This window comes from Rhinolophus hipposideros, assembly GCF_964194185.1.
Source record: "Rhinolophus hipposideros genome assembly, chromosome: 5".
NCBI classification, from domain to species: Eukaryota; Metazoa; Chordata; class Mammalia; order Chiroptera; family Rhinolophidae; genus Rhinolophus; species Rhinolophus hipposideros.
This window is the reverse complement of record NC_138051.1, coordinates 4,278,686-4,299,701: the sequence shown is the minus strand read 5'-3', so window position 1 is coordinate 4,299,701 and position 21,016 is coordinate 4,278,686. Positions and strand designations below refer to the sequence as shown.

The 21,016-nt window shown below is 35.7% G+C and overlaps 1 protein-coding gene across 1 annotated transcript in view; it reads left to right on the top strand.

Moving 5' to 3' along the window:
- Positions 1-21,016, top strand: part of ARIH1 (ariadne RBR E3 ubiquitin protein ligase 1) — a 103,674-nt gene that overhangs the window by 68,951 nt on the left and 13,707 nt on the right. Inside the window, exons 4-10 of the mRNA XM_081047722.1 lie at positions 1,879-1,971; positions 2,467-2,522; positions 13,445-13,511; positions 14,927-15,033; positions 17,038-17,080; positions 17,532-17,603; positions 20,617-20,747. Of these exons, the coding sequence (XP_080903848.1) occupies positions 1,879-1,971; positions 2,467-2,522; positions 13,445-13,511; positions 14,927-15,033; positions 17,038-17,080; positions 17,532-17,603; positions 20,617-20,747 (569 nt within the window). The remainder of the gene's footprint in view (positions 1-1,878; positions 1,972-2,466; positions 2,523-13,444; positions 13,512-14,926; positions 15,034-17,037; positions 17,081-17,531; positions 17,604-20,616; positions 20,748-21,016) is intronic.

The window sequence follows — 21,016 nt, the reverse complement described above, 5'->3', positions numbered from 1 at the left end:
CATTGGCAAAGATCAAAGAGTTGGATCGTATACTATGTTGACATGGGTGTGAGAAACCAAATTGTCTTGAGCTGTATCGATTGCTCCAACCTCTTTGAATAAAGATTGATAATCTATCAAATTGTAAATTTATACTTGTTATAATTTCACTTGTACGAATTCGTCTTGAGGTACATTTATATGATCACAAAGATGTATCTATAGTTAATGCAATAGCACAGTAGGCAAAACATAGTCTTAATGTCCATTAAATCTATCAAATAATAATTTTTTAAAATCAAGACGCAGGATAGAGTGTGTGGTACTCTTATAGTGTGTACCTGTGTACGTTAGAGCATCTCTGAAAGAATATGTAAGATACTGGAAATAGTGGTTACTTCTGGGCAGAGAAGTAGAAGACCAGGATGGGAGGCTGGTGAGGGAGACTTATTTTTGAATATAAACTCATGCTACTCTTAAATTGTTTAATACTCTTAAACACATACTACTCAATTGTTTTTAACCACGAGCCTGTATTACTTAACAATAATTCAGTAGTAAATACCATAAAATATTCTTAAATTAAAATATGGTAACCAGTATTTGTCTTTTTAAAATATAGTCCTCTAGACTCTAATATTAAAGTACTTACTTCATATCCCATTACAGGATATAGTATACTTCATTTAACCATCCCTCAAATGATATAAGTAAATAAGATTAGACCAAAATGTTACTGTTAGCTATCTGAATAAATCTTTTGGTTTCCATAAGATTTTATTTTCTAGGTTAGGCACATTGCATGCAGCTCCATGAAATTCTGTATTTGTGTGAGATAACTTTTTAGACAGCTTTACTGAGATATAATTCACATATCGTATAATTCACTGATTTAATGTGGATTTTGGTATAGTCACAGTTGTGCAACCATTACCACAGTTTTAGGGCATTCTCATAACCACAAAATGAAACCCTGTATCCTTTTACAGTCACTTCCCATTTCCTCCCAATCCCCCAGCCCTAGCAACCACTAATCTACTTCTACAACTCTACTTTCTCTATGAATTTGCCCATTCTGGACTTTTCATATAAGTGGAATCAAACAATATGTGGTCTTTTGTGACTGGCTTCTTTCACCGAGCATAATGTTTTCAAGGTTCATCCTCGTTATATAGTATGTATCCTTTTTATGACTGAATAACATTCCATTATGTGGATATTCCCTATTTTGTTTATCCATTTGTCAGTTGATGGACATTTGGGTTGCTTCCACTTTGTGGCTATTATGGATAATGCTGCTATGAACATGTACAAGGTTTTGTGTACATACATTTTCGTTTCTTTTGGGTATATACCTAGGAGTAGAATTACTACATCATGTGGTAACTCTGTGTTCAATTTTCTAAGAAACTCCCGGTGTTTTCCATGTTTCCTGAAGCATTTTGCATTGTGTGTGTGGGTTCTAATTTCTCCACATGCTTGCCAACACCTGTTGTTATCTGTCATTTTGACTGTAGCTGTCCTAGTGGGTGTGAAGTGGTGTCTCATTGTCATTTTGATTTACATTGTCATTTTGATTTATCCTGATGGCTAAGGATATTGAGCATCTTTTCATGTGCTTATTGGTATATGATACATTTTTATATTTAACACAAATTTGTCTGTCTTTCCTAAATATAAATATGTACCGTAGGTGCATTTCTCATTAGGTGTTTTGTGTTCAATGTGTTCACATGACTATATTCCTCACCTAGAAGTTCATTTTAGGAGAACATCTAGTCTTGTCAGATTGGACATTTTAGCCACTATGAGAAATGTGACTTAATAGAGCTTTACTGAGGCACTATGTATAGTGATTTTTCTGATAATGTCTTACAAGATCATGTATTTTTGTTGCAGTATTTCACTGGCCTTGAGTGTGGACATAAGTTTTGTATGCAGTGCTGGAGCGAATATTTAACTACCAAAATAATGGAGGAAGGCATGGGACAGGTAAAGATGCTTTTTTTATTATTATTATTTTAGTTTTTCTTGTTAACCCTTGCACAAACATAAACAGGTGAAGCATTCTGGATTATGGATTGCATGGGAACTTTTATCTAGATTAAAACAACTAAATGATAATTGAGACTTTTTTCTATTTACATGGTGACATTCCAGTTAAAGATTCAATTCAGGTAATGTTTTCTCAGTGAGCATTAACATTTGTATATATCAGGCTTAACTTTTTGAGCAATCTTTTCAGATCTCTTGCTTTTGGCTTTCAAGTTTTATATTGAAGAACCAATGATTTTCAGGTCAGCAGTTCTAGTTATCTTATGGTGATAAACACACTCATGCACATACATTTCCCTCGATAGAAAGGGAACGATTAAGATCCTATAAATGTTACAGCATCCTCAGAACTGAGCACAGTGCCTGGCGATGGTAAGCATTCAGTAAATATTTGTTGAATGAAGACATAGTTTAAATTTCAATCTTTTTCAGACTATTTCGTGTCCTGCTCATGGTTGTGATATCTTAGTGGATGACAACACAGTTATGTAAGTATTTCTGATAGATTCTGCATGTTGAATATTGGTTAGTCGGTTCAACCAAATTAATTTTTGCTCAGCACCTCAAAGGAGGTGAAATTTTTAAAGTCTGAAGAGACTTTCTAATCTACATTCCTTTGTAGTACAAAAGCCCGTTTGTAATTTGGTTCAATGCCTAATCACTATTCTGGTAAACTTGGCAATGCATGACAGCTAGATTTCAGTAAACCTTGGAATTGGAGAATAGGATATGTCAGTGTGTCAGGTGAGGTCCCCTGGGAAGCAGATGCTAATATAGAGTTAAAAGGGACAGAGATTGATTATGGGAGAGCTTCTGTGCAGGATAAAGAGGAGGGGGAGCAGGAGCAGACAGACCTTGATGCAGGTCTAACACTTGGTTGGAGGAGAGAAAGTGGAAGGAGGAATCAGTTGGAAGGGACTCAGACTGAGAGGCAGCTGTGAGAGCCTTGTGGCGCCTTGTGGGGAGCTCCACGACATAGATTGACCATAGAGGAATGCCTCAATAAGCAGAAATGACCAGGCCCTGGTACCCTTGCCATGCTTGGTCATCCCCTGGGTACTGCCCAGGGGTATGTGGCCTCAGCTGGCACATCCCAGAGGCACTGCAGCTGGAGGCTATTGGCTAACCACTCTCCTTGTGAAAGGTTCTCTTTTGAAGAGAGAAAGAAACTTGAAGGAACAAGTATAGTTAGTTCCTAAATCTGGGGTAAAATTCCAGGGTACTTAATTCCTGAGTGGGGCTGTTTTCATAACCTCAGGCTGCCTAATTGACTTCACTCTAGGAGGATAAACAGATTGAGGCCCTGAACAAACCACGAACAAATGATGTAATTAGTCCTGGACTGTTGCATCTGTGTTTAAGCACTAGGATTTGAAGGTAATAAAAGTAAAAGCAGCCATGGGCTGTAATGATCACTTTTCTTAACCTAATAAAGCCATGAGTTGACCTCATCAGCACAGTTTATAAAGCTCACTGATCCCACTTTAATATCAGTCTACTTTGGTTTACTAAAACGTATTTACATAAAATATTTACTGTTGTCAGCTCTATGTTAATACTGTTTCTATCGTTCAGTAAATCTTTTCATTATTTTTTTAAGTTCGCAGAAATAAGCCATGTCATTTTGAAGTACCACCATCCTTCCAGTTGTCCCCTGATACTTTCTGATCCCTCGTATTCTTTCATCAATACATCAATTTCATCAATACATTTCATCAGTATAGGTCTCTGTATTTTTTCATCCATTCCACATTTACTGGGAGCCTAGTATGTACAGGAGAACAAAAAAATTAAGATATATTTCCTTCCCTCAAAAGGTGCATAATAATAACAAAAATGCAGAATTTGTTTTATATGTAAAGGTATATATAAAGTACAGTTAGAAACAAATTACCTGAAGAGTTTAGGGAGACTTTATCTAGGGAATAATATGAAAGGGGTAAAATTTTGAGTTAAGGGAATGGGGAGGGTAATCTTGGTTAAGGAAAGGGTGCCAAGTAGGTCATAAATTTCTCTATTAAGTATTCTATTGTAGCTAGAGCCACAGAGTAGCAGATTATTAGAGGTGAGGATGAAAAGAGTTTGACAGTTTATGATGAGTTTTGCCATAGAAGGTTAAAAAGTGTGATAATAAGATTTGCATTTTAGAAATAAAACTTTGATGGTGTAGTGAAGGATAGTTTAAAGTGGGGAGACATTTGGGTAGTGAGATGTGGTTAGAAGGCTGTTCTATGAAATTTTATTTGGGGGGAAATGGCGAAAACATTTCCAGCACCTAAAACAAACATGGCTAATACCATAAGGGCTCTTAGAAATCAGTAAGAAAATCCTATGGAAAGGATATGAACAAACAGTTCACAGTGCAAGAAATTTAAATGGTCATAAGTGTTAGCTATCATGCCTAATTAAATAAATGAACGAGTAAATCAAAGTTATATACTCCCGACTTTTTTAAAAAAGTCCTTTTTACATTTCATATTGGTAAAGATTAAAGAATTTGGTAATATCCAATGTGAGTGAGAATATAGCTCAATAGGGAGCATAAACAGTTGCAACCTTTTTATAATGTAGTTTGGCAATTTCTACAAATTTATATGTTCTTTGGTCTTTCATCCAATGGTTTCATCGCTTTGACTATGTTGCCTCCATTGTTTCTGATAAGTCAGCTATGAATCATAGCTGTTGTCTCCTGTCTCCTGTTCCCTGCTTTCAAGATATGACTTTCAAGTTTGACTATGACATATCTAGATATGGTTCTCTTTGTGTTTGTCCTCTGTGGGGTTTCTTGAGCTCTTTGGATATGCAGCCTTGTACATGCACAGAAAACTAAGACTATTAATAAGAGAATTTTAATAGTGATATCGGGTGGCAGTTAGGAAAAGGGATTTTTATTTTTCGCTTTATGTAGCTGTATAGTATTGGTATATATCTTCCATTTTCTTTTAAGTAATTTGTTTTAGAATTTAAAATGTTAGTAATTAAATCAGATAATGTCGTTTTTTAAATGTTTAATCATAAGGTGCAGAAACTGAAATGTGCTTTAAAAAAATTTTTTTTTTAGTGTGAAAGAAACTGAATCCATCCCAATCATGATGTTACTGTTTTTTAAATTTCTAATTTGATAGCTTAAAACCTGGTTTCTTGTTTTAATTTAAATTAACCTTATTTGGAATTAATGATTTGAAACTGAAACCCAATTCTTTCCAGAAGATACATTCCCCTATAACCCTCTCAAGTTGAAACTAGCTTTTTTTCCCTTTATACTTTCCGGTCAGGATGTGAAGTCATTTTCCTCTTCAGTCCCAAATGCTGTATTCAGCCTGTTATTTTACTTCACAGAATCCACAGATTCTTTGAGGCTTGTTTCTCTGTGTTACCCTGCTGTATCACAGCCCTTTGTGCTTTTGTCTGCTTGACTTCTTGGTCACTCCCACTTAATTATACATAGTGCTCACATGTCACTCACTGCCTTTTCTTTCTCAGAGTCCATTCTATGCGATACTCCTGTAGCTCTCAAAATGTAGTCCCCTGGCCAGCAGATGCAGATCTAAGGAACTTGTTAAGAATGCACGTTCTCAGGCCCAGTTCCAGACTTACTGAATCAGAACTTGGGATGGGGCTCAGCAATCTGAACATACTCTCCTAGTTGGTTCTGATGCACGCTTCAGTGTGAGAACCACTACTATAGCCTTTTATTTCCTTGATCTTCTCGTTTCCGGTAAAACCCCCTTCATCCCAGCCACCTACCCCTAAGCCCACCACGCTAGGCCTGCTGCAGATCTGCTCTAATTGACTATGTGCCTCTTAGTAAAATACTGCTCCTCAGGTTTTCTCCAACCCACTATTTATTCTCAGTCTATACACTTTATCCACTATTTCTAGGCATACGTTGGAAACTCCCAAATTTATATCTCCAGATCAACTCTCTTTTGAGCTTGGGGCCCATGTATCTCCCTACCGGTGTCTTCATATGTATATTCCTCAGGCAATCTTGATTCACCCTCCTGCTACTTGCACCATCACCAAACTCATTCATTCTTGCTTCTCAGTATCAAAGAATGGCACTATTAAGTGTTAAAGACTTGCATAAATTAGAAACCTTTATGATATCCCTGATTCATTTTTTTCTTGCATCTCCCAGTCATCCTTGCACCAAATTCTTTCAGTTCCACATCCTAATTACCCTCAAGTCCATCTGTTTCTTTGTTCCTGCTGCTATTAAGCTGATCCAGGTCTTCTTCTTTTATTTTTTTTTAAAGATTTTATTGGGGAAGGGGAACAGGACTTTATTGGGGAACAGTGTGTACTTCCAGGACTTTTTCCCAAGTCCAGTTGTCCTTTCAATCTTAATTGTGGAGGGTGCCGTTCAGCTTCAAGTTGTCCTTTCAGTCTTAGTTGTGGAGGGCGCAGCTCAGCTCCAGGTCCAGTTGCCGTTGTTAGTTGCATGGGACGCAGCCCACCATCCCTTGAAGGAGTCGAGTAATCGAACTGGCAACTTTGTGGTTGAGAGCCCACTGGCAGCCTTTGGAGTTAGGAGCATGGAGCTCCAACCGCCTGAGCCACCAGGCCGGCCCCCAGGTCTTCTTTTAGATGTGAATCTGCAACTGGCTCCTAAGTGACTTCCTAGACCCACTTCCATCGCCTTCCAGTTCTTCACACATGGCGTCCATTGTCCCCCGTGCTCGCACCTGTGCAGCTTCACCTGTTACCTTTTCTCTGTTCTGGACATGTAGAACTTGGTTTCTTGAAAGTACTGTGCATTTCATTTGCATTGGGTTTGGTTTGATTTTGTTTACTTCTTTCTCCATTGCTTCTTGACTTTCTGACATGCAGTATTCTCTTCCTGTTTTATTCTTTAGTACTCTTAACCACCTTATCCTCTTAGTCCTTCTTCAGGCCTTAGTTTAGATTTTCATTTGGTTTGGGCAGACATACTATGCTCCTTAGCTCCCCCATATTTCCCTTACCACACATTTTTGTGATTGCTCATATTCTTAGGCTGTAAGCTGTATGACCCTAGGTACCTATTTATGTTGACTCAGTTCTTTGCTTACTTCCATTCAGGATATGTGGCCTTGGAAATGCTACACTGAAAGTCTTTTTTTTCACTGACTCTCAATGCTTCTTAGACTTTAAAATTCTTAAGATTAGTGATTCAATGGATTCACCTTTTTATTGCTTAGTACCGGATACGTAATAGCTTTGTATCCTTGAATAAGTAAGCGGAACTATATTCTCCCTTGTTTTCATAAGCATATGCCATCATTGCAAACATCAGTGGTTGATTTGTGCTGTGATGCCATTAAGGCTATTGGCTAAGTGGGGCTGCCCTACTCAAATAACCTCATACAGTTACACTTCCAAAATCAGGCAAGCAACAGTAAGTCTATTTTGAGAATTTTTCTTTGTCCCAGTTGTCCTGATGCTTTCGTGAGATTAATGAAAATTATTTTTCTAAATTGTTTATCACTTGAGAGCAAATAAATGTTCATCTATTTCTGTTCGTCCTAGCAGTTGGTTAGTTTTTTTATGTAGGCGTTTAGGGCCTAACGTTATTTTACTATATATAGCCTCTCTCGTAATCTTAGTGATGATTAAAGATAAACCTGTATCTACTAAGTCTTCAGAGACCTTCAAGTAGTATATACTTAGTCTCGTCTTGACTAATCATTGATAGTGTCAAACATCTGTAATTGCAGTGTTCTGATTCAGCTGTTCTGAAAACATATGATTTATTTTTGGGGGGTTTTAGGAACAGAGGTGATGACAGGAACTTATTGTCACTTATATCTAGCAAAATTATGCCAAATGCTTTTTTTAAAGCTTTAAATGACAGATAATATTTTAAAAAATGAATCTTAAATTAAGTTCATGGTATGTAGATCATAGACACCTCTACTGGCTAATTCTCCACTTGTCTGAAAAGGGCAGAAATGTTTTTGTTTCAATAGATTGTTTTAAATTAGATATATAGCTTAAGTACTATTCTTTAATAATTCTTTCCCGTCCCATCAACTTTAAGCAGTGTGTCTTAGCTCCTTACTACATAAGGCGAGGAGATTGGTGCCTATACACTGTCATTCACCTTTATCTCTTCTACCTCCTAATTTCTAGTATAATTAATTACTCTATGTCGTCAACTTTATAGCTATTCTTTTTTATTCTGGAACAGATTCTTTCATGTTTTGTCAACAGGTCCAATCACAAAATTTTAAGCTAGTGGTTTTAATATTATAACTATGTAAATATGACATAAAACCAAGTAATTGAATGGATCCAGAGAGAAGTAAATGTAATCCTCTAAGTCTGTGCTGTTCCAAGAAGAATATTCCAAACATCCAAGTCAGCTGATTATTTTTTACATTCTTTTGGTATCTTAAAAGTCAGAAATAGGGCTGTGAAGCTGCCTAGACCCTCACGTGAAGTCATATGGTTTGTACCACCTGAGGCAAGAGACAAACTAAACTTTGATATGTGTGTTAATTGCAATACAGTAGAACATCTTTTGCGATGGAAAACCCGTCATTCCTACTTAATTATAATAGACTCAATTTTCTGTGTATCAATTTTCATTTTTTTTATTAAGTTCTAAAATGCATTCAGTGAAATGTGTAAAGTACATTAGCTTTAAAGGTCTGTTTGTTTTACTAACCACTCAGGTCAAGGCATAGGACCTGGCCAGTGCCCAGAAGGTTCATCCTGTGCCCCTTCCCAGACAGTGTCTATCTCATCTCTGTTACCTGTCATGACTTCTGTCACCATCAACTAGTTTTGCCTCTTCTTGAACCTTATTTAAATGAGATCACGTAACATACATTCTTTTTAAGAGTATCTGCTTCAGTTAGCTTAAGTCTTTGAGATAAGTGGATGTTGTCAAATACATCTGTGGTTTTTAGGGTTAGTTTTTGTTATTGCTATACAGTATTTCATTCTCCTCCTAATAATAGACATTCAGAGTTTTTTGATTTGTTTGTTTTTAGCTACTGTGGGAAAAGCTACCAAGAATATTTCTGTATGTGTCTTTTGGTAGGCATGCACTGGTTTCTTTTGGGTATATTTTCAGAAGTGAGATTTTTAGCTTTTATAATAGGTAGATCCAAGTGGTTTTCCAAAGTAATTGTCCCTCCATCCCTCCTAGTTATGTATGACTGCTCTAGTTCTTGCCCACACTTGTAACACTATCTTTTTAAATTTTAGCCATTAGGTGGATATGTAGGAATATCTCATTGTGGTTTTAATTTGCAGTTCTCTACTGGATAATGATGTCAGACACCTTTCTGTTAGCCATGTGGATATTCCTTTTTATGAAGTACCCATTCAAGACACTTGCCCATTCTTAAAACTTTGTTATGTTGTTTGTTAATTAACTTGGTAAGAATTATTTAAATATTCTGATATGAGTCTTTTGTTAGGTATGTGTATCACAACTATTTCCCCCAATGTTTGTCTTCCCTTTTCACTTTCAATGATTTCAATGATTTCCCTTTTCATTTTCAATCATTTATGATTATTGCTATTTAAGAAATCTTTTCTTATCCCAAGGTTGTATTTATTTTTAAGTCAGATTATAGAGAATTTATGGAGAATGTTGTGTGTCTCCTAGTGAATAAATTTACTGCCCCCATCCTTTCTCCACGATGAAGTAGAAAAACAAGCACTACTTTAGTATTCTAGGTAGGAAATTGAACACAAAAGCTGTAGAATACTATCTGTTTTAAACTAAATGCATAAGGGATCAGAGCTCAAGTTCATACTGAAGTAATTTCCTAGTCTCGTTAAAAAGAAAAATGAAATGATTTGTCAAGTTTTGGTAGTTAATAAAGCAAAGTAGATAATAGACAGGAGTAAATTACTGATAATTATTGATTTAAACTTAAAAAAATGTTTCTTGAACTCTGTAAATGTAAATTTATAGATTGAAGGGGAGCAGAGGAGGGAGGGGGAAGGATGCATTAAGCTGTATGGGCCGTATGGGCCATTGTAAGGTTTTTGGCTTTTAATTTAAGATAGAGCCGGGAGAGGATTTAGAGCACAGCAGTGACATGGTCAGGCAGGGTTTGCTCGGATTGTTGGTGTTAAAAAGAGACTGTAGGTAGGAGCAGGAAGATTGGGAATCTTACAACAGTCCTGGTGCGAGGCGATGGTCGTTTGCTCCAGGATGGTAGCGGAGGAGGTAGTGAGACATGATTGGATTGGATCATGTCTTGGATTTTCAAGGTAGAGTCAGAATTATGTATTATATGTGGGGTAGAAGAGAAAGAGATGGGCCAAAGATGATTCTCAGATCATTTTGACCTTTCATTTTGATTAGATGAATTCAAATGATAGTAAATATTATATTTATTTTTAATGACCATAAGTTTGGGCAAAGATTTATTGTAAAGATGTTAACATCACATTGTCATAACTTACCATCCAAATGCCCAACAGTCGGAGTAGGTGGGAGGCAATACAGCCATTTAAAAGATTTGTAAATTACTTAAATGCATTGAAAAATGCTTATAATAATGTTAGTGAAAAAAACTAAGGTATAAAGTTATATGTAGTAAGTCCTGTATTTAAAATTATATATCATACATTTACCAAAAAGTAGAGAGAGAGAAAAGGTCCATATTTATAAAAATGTTGAATGGCTATTCCTCCTGAGTGACAGTTACAGGTGATTTTTATTTCCTTTTTTATGCTTGTGTATAATTGGTATGTTGAGAGAAAACAAACCTTTTTAAAGAAATTTTATTACTCTTAAATTGAAGCATAATATTGTTGATACACTCAAGTTTCATAAGGCATGGTTTAGTACCTGGCATACTTAAAAAAAAAAAAATCAAATCACAGCTCTCCAGTTATTTCATCTGTAAAAATAGAGGATTATCCCAAAACACAGGGGTGGTTAAATGCATCTGATGCTGTCCTCGGAATGTATATAGACTTTCAGTTGAAGTCATTTTGTCTGCCTTCCCTGTGAGAGTTGGTATAATAACTATTTTCAGCATAAGTGATGACAACGGTCTTTGTCAAGACAATTAGCTTATTAATGGCCAGGATGACATTTGCCTTCTTGAGAATGCTTAATTCTCAAGGTTGGGAAATCACTTTCTTTTTCTTCCCTATCACCAGATAAACTATGGCCTAATAATAACTAATACTTAATAACCTGGGCCTAATAGCTAACCTTTGTTCTCACCAGTCCTGGTGGGCCAAGCAAGGGTTAGGCTAGGCTACTTAGGCTAGAGTCAGCTGTAAGAAGTCATTAGTGTTTGTCACATCGGGAAAACATTATGGGTAATAGAAGTAAGATGTGTTTGGGAATCAGGGCATTTGACTTGGAGTCTGGTTCTTTCCTTTTTTTCTAATTGATGTAAATTTCACGTAATGTTCACCATTTTAACTTTTAAAGTATAGAATTCAATGGCTTTTAGTATGTTCATAATGTGCAACCATCTCCACTATCTAATTCCAGAACATTTTCACCACTCCCAAAGGACATCCCATACCCATCAGTCACTTCCCATTCTCTCCTCCCCATAGTCCCTGACAACCAGTCATCTGTTTTCTGTCTGCACAGATTTGCTCATTCTGGATGTTTCATTTAAATGGAGTCATACAATATGTGATCTTTTGCTTCTGGCTTCTTTCACCTAACATAATATTTTCAAAGTTCATGAAGGTTGTAGCATGGATGAATAAAGAATACTTTATTCTTTTTTGTGGCTAAATAATATTCCATTATGTGGGTATTTCATATTTTGTTTTTCCGTTCATCAGTTCTTGAATATTTGGGTTATTTCTACTTTTTGTGGAAACATATGTTGTCATATGACCATTTGTTGGCAAGTTTTCTATTGAACATTTGTTTTTACGTCTCTTGGATATGTGCACCTAGGAATGGAATTGGTGGATCATGTAATTCTGTGTTTAACTTTTTGAGGAATCACCAAATACTCTATTTTTAGACCTCAGTTCCAACACTGGTGAAATGTGAAGGTTTAACTCATTTAAAAAATACTTATTGAACACTTTTCTACAGGCCAGGCAGTCTGCCGGACACACGGGATCCATTCGTGGAGCTTATTGTTTAGTTGGAGACGGGAGCAGGAAGACAGATATTAAACAAATGATTATACAGATAACATTCTAATGCAAGTTATGACAAATTCTCTAAAGGAGAGGTGTATGAGGTGCCCTGAGAACTAAGAAAGGGGTGTCTACATCTAGACTGCGGTGAGGAATTGTCAGAAACGGCCTCCTTGAGTACCACTGCATTTTAGTTTAATGAAATAAAATAATAATAATAGTAATTGCATCTAATATTTATTGAGTGCTTACTATTTGCCAGGCACCGGTCTAGTCTCCCAACTCTATTTCTACTGTCCATTTTACAGATGAGTAAGCGGAAAAATGGAGAAGTCAAAGAACTTACCCTCAGTTCATAGCAAGAAAGTTGTAAAGCCAGCAATTCAAACCTAGGCTGTCCTACCTCAGAGCCCCACCATGACATTCTTCCCTTTTCTTTCCTTTCCTAGTAAAAGCCTCCGAAGAAGGGTGCTGCTTACTATTTTGTAAGATGTGACAGGAGTACACTGAAAGGGGTACAGGCCGGAGGGGGTGGGGTGGTCTTGTGGAAGGAGAACTGTGTGATGAGCTCAAAAATTAGATGAGGCCAGATTGTACAAAACTTTCTTGTTCATTTTAAAGATTTTAATGAGGTTGGACTATGTGCATGTTTGATACAGTTCTTACTGACTTTGTTACTGCTTAATCTTTTTCTGTTTTAACACCATTTTCTTAAAACATACTCACTTTACCATTAAAACTAAAGAAACTTGAGCGTCAGGGTTCTTCATTTTCACGGGTTCCTGTTTTCTAGAAATTGTTGTGAATTATAGTGTGTTCTAGGTGGACAAGAGAAGCCAGGTTGCAGTCAGTAAGCATTTCTTATAAATTAACAAGAGCTCTCAGGAGAGCTCAGAAGAAGGCCCTTCAAATTATATATAGCAAAACCTGGATCCATTTCTTAACATCTGTAACATCTCTTATTTCACACACTGATTTTGGGGAAGGGGTCTGAGGGAAGCTGGCTGAGAATTACGGTCTTAAGGCAAGATATCAGAAGACTCTGAAAGGGGCCTAAATTTCAATAGTTGGTAAGTCATTAGATCATAATACAAACTGTGTAAAAATAGAATATTTAGAGTATAAGAAATATGGGGGAAATGCCTACCAAAATGAAACTACAGAAACTTTGAAATTACTGTTTTGATTACTACAGTTACATTTGTGGATAGTCTATGTGCATTTTAATATTTTTAATTTAGGGCAGTTTTTTAGCTATAGTGTTGACATTTTATAAATGTGGGAAATAATCTTGGCTGAAACCTTCCTAAGAAACTATTTTTATTCTTGCTTTCAGGCGCCTGATCACAGATTCAAAAGTTAAATTAAAGTATCAGCATTTAATAACAAATAGCTTTGTAGAGGTAAGTGATTTCTCTTAAGTTTTCCTTCTTTTAATAAAAAGAATTGTTTATTAATAAAAATATTAGGTTTTGTCATGTTAAAATACTCTCGACAGTAAGCTACACCTTTATCGTAAACGTGGGTGATGGACTTTATTTATGAAGCATACCAAACACCTTTATTCTCAGAGGAATGTGACAAAGCAATAAGTAGACGTCTCTTCATAAATCTTGAACTTTGATAATAAAATTATTTTTATAGTATTCTTTCTTTATCCCTCGCAGAGAATTGTAGTTGATTGTTGTTGTTGTTTTTTTAAAGTTTATTGGGGTGACAATTGTTAGTAAAGTTATATAGTTTTCAGATGTTATAGCTGATTATTAATTATGTCATATTTAATTATGTTTGGCACTCTAACTCCACTAGATCTCTGCTTGTTTTAGCTTCCATTACCAGTAAACTTTGTTAATAAAGAATGCAATAATTACGTTTTTAGGAGATGTCTTTCTTTGATCAGAACAGAGATCTGCAAACCATGGCCTGCCTGGCTTTCTCAAGAAAGCTATCTTGGGACACGCTCCTTTGTTCTGTCCTGCTTTGTGCCATAGTGGCAGAGCTGAGTAGTTGGTAGAGAGGCCAGTGAGCATGCAAAGCCACAAACCTTGACTGTCGGGCTCTTCACGGAAGTTTGCCAGCCCCTGCATGGAGCCTCAGTGTAATTGGATATTTTAACTCTAGAAAGTAATTTTCATTTCTATTAGAGATTAAACTGACCGTCAGATCTTTTAGAATATAGTATATTTTAGGAATAGTATTTTTTTCCAATGGTCAATAAACTTGAATTCTGCTATAGTGTTGATGATCCATGTTTCCTTCCATAACAAAATGCTGTAAAAGTTCTATTTCCTTTTGAAAGAACTAAAATGCATCCTGTGCCATAGTTTAGAACTGGCTTTTGTTCTTTGGAGTTCTCTTTATGGTGAAAGGGAAAAATTACATGCATATCCCATCTCGTTTCAAACTACTTTGTTTGTATCACCTAAACACCTTTCCTAAGGTGGAGCATATTTTGTTTTCCTGCATCTTTGAAAATTGCCCTGAAATAGAACCATAAACAAATTGATATTTGTTAATGATCACATAATGGGTAATTTTTTAAAAAGTTTCTCAGTGGGATTTTAAGTATAGAACAAGAAACACATATATTTTATAAAACCAAGACTTCAGGGGATCTATAACTTCGGAAAAACAGTACATCTAAAAGCATTGCTGTAGAAGACTAAGTAATGGTGGCAGGTTTTTATGTGCTTGTGTCACCAACCCCCCTTTGGCCCTTACACTGGGAAAGCAATATAAATAATTGCTTGGTGTGCTAGGAAATCTGGAATGGTGATTTAATTTACTGTCATTTTTTACTTTCTAATTTGTGTTTCAGTGCAATCGGCTGTTAAAATGGTGTCCCGCCCCAGATTGCCACCACGTTGTTAAAGTCCAATATCCTGATGCGAAACCGGTTCGCTGCAAATGTGGGCGCCAGTTTTGGTGAGCAAGTGACTTCCAACATTGGAATAGTGCACAGAGCTTTTCTGTTTATTCTTGGTAGAAAAATAGTAGAAACTTTTTTTTTACCTCAGGTCGGGATGTGGGTGGTGTTGATTTAAAGTAGTGTGTATTTCTTTTAAATAAGAATTGGATTTAGAAATCACATCTGAAATAATTTTCCTCTTTCCTTGTTTCTATAACTTTTGGATATGTTTTCTTAGGGGAAAGAGTGCAGCTGTAATCACATTTTCTTGTTGGGTGCCAGTGGAACTTAAATGGAAGCTAACCTAGAGATCTGGGACGAAAACTCAGTTATTCTCATTTCTGATTGACTTATTTTGTCAAATTATGTTTGGTTCCTTTATGACTCTTGCTCTGTTTTCAAGTTATCTCTTACTTGAAATGAGGCCTTTTTTTTTTTTTAAGCTTTCTTTGCTCAAGTTTAATCTTATTTCTAGAAAGAAAATGTGCAGATAAATTTGGAAAGATAAAACATGGTTGATTAGATATGCTTTTTAACTAACAGTTTTCCTATGGCTCCTCTGGCCCCAGCTTTTGCGGTAACCTGGGTTCTTGGAGTTCTATTGCATATTCTACAGCCTTTGAATTATAGATTTCGACCTACCGGAGAATTTCCAATAATCTCGCATATTAGAGAGTTAAGATGATCCTTTGTGGATCTTTTAGGAATGAGAAGCCAGTCAAACCAAGGGGCTCTGAACTAGTAAACCGACATTTTGGTATTCCGTACCGTCTTCTCTTCTCCAAATAGCTATAGAATTAGACTTACACATCATTGGTATTAATATTTCCAAAAAGAGCAGGTAAACTCACAGACATTAAATATGTGTACAATACATGCTATTTTGGTAATTATTAAATAATACATTACTGTTTGAGTTTACCAGTTAGACAGAGGGTGGAGTCTGATTCCATACCTACCTTTAAATGTATTTCTGGTATGAAATAACTCGAATACAGACTAAAGCATAGAGAATAACAGCAATGAGTACTTAGGTAGCTACAATCCAGCTTAATCAAAATCAGTATTTTGTTTGCTTTTATTAAGAAATAAAACAGATACATTTGAAACCCCTTGGTTCTCTTCTCCATCCATCCCATTCCTCGTCTTCTTTTCCAGAAGTAACCATTATCCTGACTTCATTTAAACTGATAGCATTTTGTTCCTCTCATGTGCAAAGGATTTTTGGCATTCCTAACTTACTTTATTAGCTAATTTATTAGCCATTCCATGGTTACTTTTTCATAAACATTTGTGTTTGTTTATTCTCAGTTTATACTTTTTAAACAAATGTCTATACCATGTACTTAGAAAACAGAAAGGCATTAGCAATTAGTGTATTTTTAGAGAATATTTAGTCACACTCTTGTTTTATACCTTATTTGGTACAGTTTATCTCTACTAGACTGAGGTTCATTTTTTTGTATCATGCAAAGATGTGGCCTGTGTGCTTTTCTCAAATTGCGTACTGTGCATTCGTACTAAATTATCTATTACCCCACAAAGTGAGACACTTGAGACATTAAGTGCACGATTTAACATATGCTGAGTGGTTGAAATTTAAGTTCAAATTAGTGAAAATGATTTTAATTTGGCTTCAGTTAGAGAATGGTTGTAGCAAGGAACCATACATATTAAAAACGATCAGAAAAATACAGATTTAACTAAACTGATTTTTTTTTCTTAACAGTTTGGTAGCTGTTTAGGTAGTCATTTATTACAAAATTGTCATCAAAGCATGCCTTTATGCTTATAATCATTCTGCATTCACACACATACACCGGTACACGCTGGTCCTGACACTAAATTCTAAATGATTTACTGTAGAATAAAATAGAGATGGTTTCTGCCCATATATTTGCCAGTCACTAGAAACTGGTGAAAATATTGAGGAACTGTAAAGCATGAAACGGTTTGTTTGTTTGTTTATATACTTACAGTAAGTAGGACTTAATTCTTTTAACTCTTGTGTCACTTAACAGCTTTAACTGTGGAGAAAATTGGCATGATCCAGTTAAATGTAAGGTAAGTTTGTCTGGCGTTTTCATTTGTAAATATTGTGGTAGAGCACTTCTAAGACTTGGTGACTGAGAACCACAGCCCACAAGGTGATCATTACAAGTATTCCTTAGGAATAAACCAGCTCCTGACATAATCAGGATAAGCATGGTAAGTCACCTCCCTCAGCAGGCTTTGTAATTAGCTAAGGGAAGTGACACGCCTTGGAGCTGGGCTTCTCATCAAACTCCAGGTTCCCCTTTCAGCTTCAGCCAGCGAAGGTCCTTTTTTGGTTGATTTTGTATAAACTGAACATGAGAATTACAGGATTTCCTTGATTTTAAAAGGAAATAAACCCAGTGATAATGCGGTCCTTGGCTTTTATATTTAAGCTTCACTGCATTTAAGTGTTGAAGTAATTTGCTATCCTCCTTCTTAAGTCTTTTGTTGTACCCTAATAGTTATTGTTTTCAAACAGTGGTTGAAGAAGTGGATTAAAAAGTGTGATGATGACAGTGAAACCTCTAACTGGATTGCAGCCAACACAAAGGTTGGTATTTTCCTTCAGTAAACTCTTGGTAATGAGGAGCTGATAAGGATAGGTGCATCAGCATTAGCAAGAGCAGTAAGTTTACCTGGTTAAGGACCTTGTTTTCCCTTTTTCTTGATTAAGGTTTGTTTTGTTTCTTTTCCAGAATAATTGCCTATTAATAAATTTTCTTTATTTTAGTGTTTGAATTTATTTTACTGAATACTATACTGTAATATGCACAGTACTCGAAGTTTTCCTTTTTGGAAAAACAGTTTCCTATAGAAGAATAGGCTGATAATTTTTCTACCCTGGCATTTGATATAATAATGCCTTTTCATACAGTTCTTGGCTACTTTTTAGCATACAGATATAGAATTTACGCCACCTAGCTTGGTTTTACTAGTCTAATTTGCATCTCTGCTTTTAAAAATCCCCAGGGTTTAACTTTTAAGGAAGGAACCATTCTTTTGAGCAGCATTCAGTCAGAATAACTGAGTAACTTTATTATGTAAATCTTGAACATGTTAAACTTCTATAATATGATTTATTAAGAGACTTGAATCTTGAGAAATAGAAGTTTGGGGGTAATGTGGGTATCCCTTGGTTTTTTGTTTTTAATTTTTTGAAGTGCATTGCTCAGTATACTAGATTCAAAAATTTAATACTAGACAAGTATCTTACAAATGTAAATAATCTTGAACACCCTTGTTTTCTATCACTAAGTAACAAGCAGGCATTTGAATCCCAGATATATACTAGCCAGTCTCTTAATAGGAAATTGTATAAATATCTAATTTTTATTTAATTCAGTCTTACATTTCATCCATATAGGAAGTGACTTGGGTAATGAATGATAGGGTTATTCATGGGCTATTCATTTTTAGTATTGTCTTTCACATGTGAAGATGGTGCTTTAAATAATACTGAGTTGTTTGGCCAGTGTTAGTTATAGCTTTGTACTGTTCCATCATTCAATTACAAGACAGTAAGAATACAGAGTGCTTAAATGATGAAGACGAACACACAGTTTTACACCATTACTACCCTGCTCTACCCCAAAAGATTACAAAGTACGTATTCATTTCTCTCTCTCAGAAAGCATTAGCAGTAAAAGTCACATAGTCCTGTCACATAGTACAAATGCCAGTGTCTTTGAGCAGTGTGTGGTTGAAATTAAGTAATATTTTTGTGCTCTCTAAAGCCATCATGATAAATATAAGTCATGTCATTCATGAAAACCTTACTATAATGTCAGAAAGTGGTTACTTTTGTTATCTTAAAAAATTTCCAGCCAAGCCATCTTTTTTGAAAATTGAAGATTTCCCTGCCAGTTAAAGCCCCAGAATCCTTAAATATGCTTTGCTAAACTAGTATTTAGAACAGGGCAGCTATATTTTCACTAAGTAGTTTGATTAAACTCTGGCCTTCTTTGTGCATCTAGAGAAGTACCCAAATACTCTAAACCCCAAGATGTTTAATAGGGAGTATGGAGGCTTGGATATATTTGACTTTGTTTAGAAGGTAGATTGTTGAGGAAGAATGGCAATTTGTAATAACTAATTTATCTACTTGGTAGTTTTGAAGTGAAACTGAAGAGTTTTCCTCTTGGGAGATGTCAGAATCTTTTATTTATTATTATTAGCTCCTTAAACACATTTACAGATTGTCGATGGTATCCTAACATACCGAGCGCTTACTACTATTTGATTAATTACCATGTTTCCCCGAAAATTAGACCTAGCTGGACAATCAGCTCTGATGCGTCTTTTGGAGCAAAAATTAATATAACACCCAGTATTACATTATGTTATTATGTTATGTTATGTTAAGTTATGTTGTTGTATACGATACGACACGATACGATACAATACAATACGACCGGGTCATATATTTGTTTTTGCTCCAAAAGGCGCATTAGAGCTGATTGTCTGGCTAGGTCTAATTTTCAGGGAAACACGGTATAACCAAGAAATGTAGAATAAAACAGGTATTTTAGGCTTTGAATTTGCTTCTTTGGGAAAACATAAAACATATGTGAGTCATTTCAAAAATTTGATTCAAAATATGTGATTAAAAATTCCCATGTTGACTATTTTAAATTACCATAGCTTGTGGACAATGTAGTCTGTTTCACAAAGGCTGAATTGTACAAATAATATAACGGGTGCTGCTCCCCCCTTGTGGGAGTTATAGACATCAAACAAATATAGCAAAAAATATAAGCTTTATATCTTATTTATAGTTTTATTAAAAATAATGTTTGATTTTTTTTTTTGAAAGAAAAAAAACAGTAGGCCTTCAGGGTAATAACTTTGACTCATTAGCAACCAAGAAAACGATACAGGCGGGGGATAAAAGCATGATCTCTGTAGCACAATTGTAAATGGACCACAATGAAAAGAATTTAAAACAAGAGTTTTGGCAGAAGAAAGTTGAAAAATTCAATAACCACAAAGAATTTACCAATCCCACTTGCCTGACTCTTGAGATCAAATTGCTTAGGTTTGAATCCTGACTCTCCCATTTGCTACCTGTGTGACCTTGGACTAGTTACTTTATTATTTTTCTCTCCCTTAGTTTATTCATCTGACCAATAGAAATAGGAGTAGCACCACTGTAAGGATTATGAGTTAATGCATATAAAACACTGAGAACAGTGTGAGATACAGAAAGTATGTAATTATTTCTAGATGACACTAGAGAATATATTTACATGAACAAAATGTTTTACCTCCCATAAAAACTGTTATTACTATGTGTATGGTTAAAAGCGCTTAAAATGTTTTTGTACTCCAACCCCACTAAAACAAATCCTTAAGGTGTTGTATAACTTAAAAGCCAGTAATGATGATAACATCTCATTTTCAGTAGTACTTATTAAGTGTTTGACACTGTTCTAAGTGTTTTACATGTATTAATCCCATTAAATGTGGTATTTAAAAATAAACCAAATCTAGAACTGGCTTCTCCTCGGTGGTAGTAATACAACCTAGTGTAGCATTGACACCAACTTTATAGTTTCTCTTCATAGGAATGTCCCAAATGCCATGTCACAATTGAGAAGGATGGCGGTTGTAATCACATGGTCTGTCGTAACCAGAACTGTAAAGCAGAGTTTTGCTGGGTGTGTCTTGGCCCTTGGGAACCACATGGATCTGCCTGGTAGGTTGGGGAAATGAAGGGAAGAATATGTTCACATGAGTATGTGCTATATGCCGCGTATCGTGAATAAGGTTTCTGCCTCGTGGAAATCACCATCGAACTTGGGTGCTAGCTAGAGGAATACCCTGTGTGGTCAGTGTTAGAAGTACATACAAGATATCCAGAGAAAGAGATTGATTGGGCATATTTCACAGAGGAGGTAATAACTGAGGTGAATTAAGGAGGACTCCGTTCGTTTGTTGAAAAAGTGTTAGGAAAAACATTCAGGG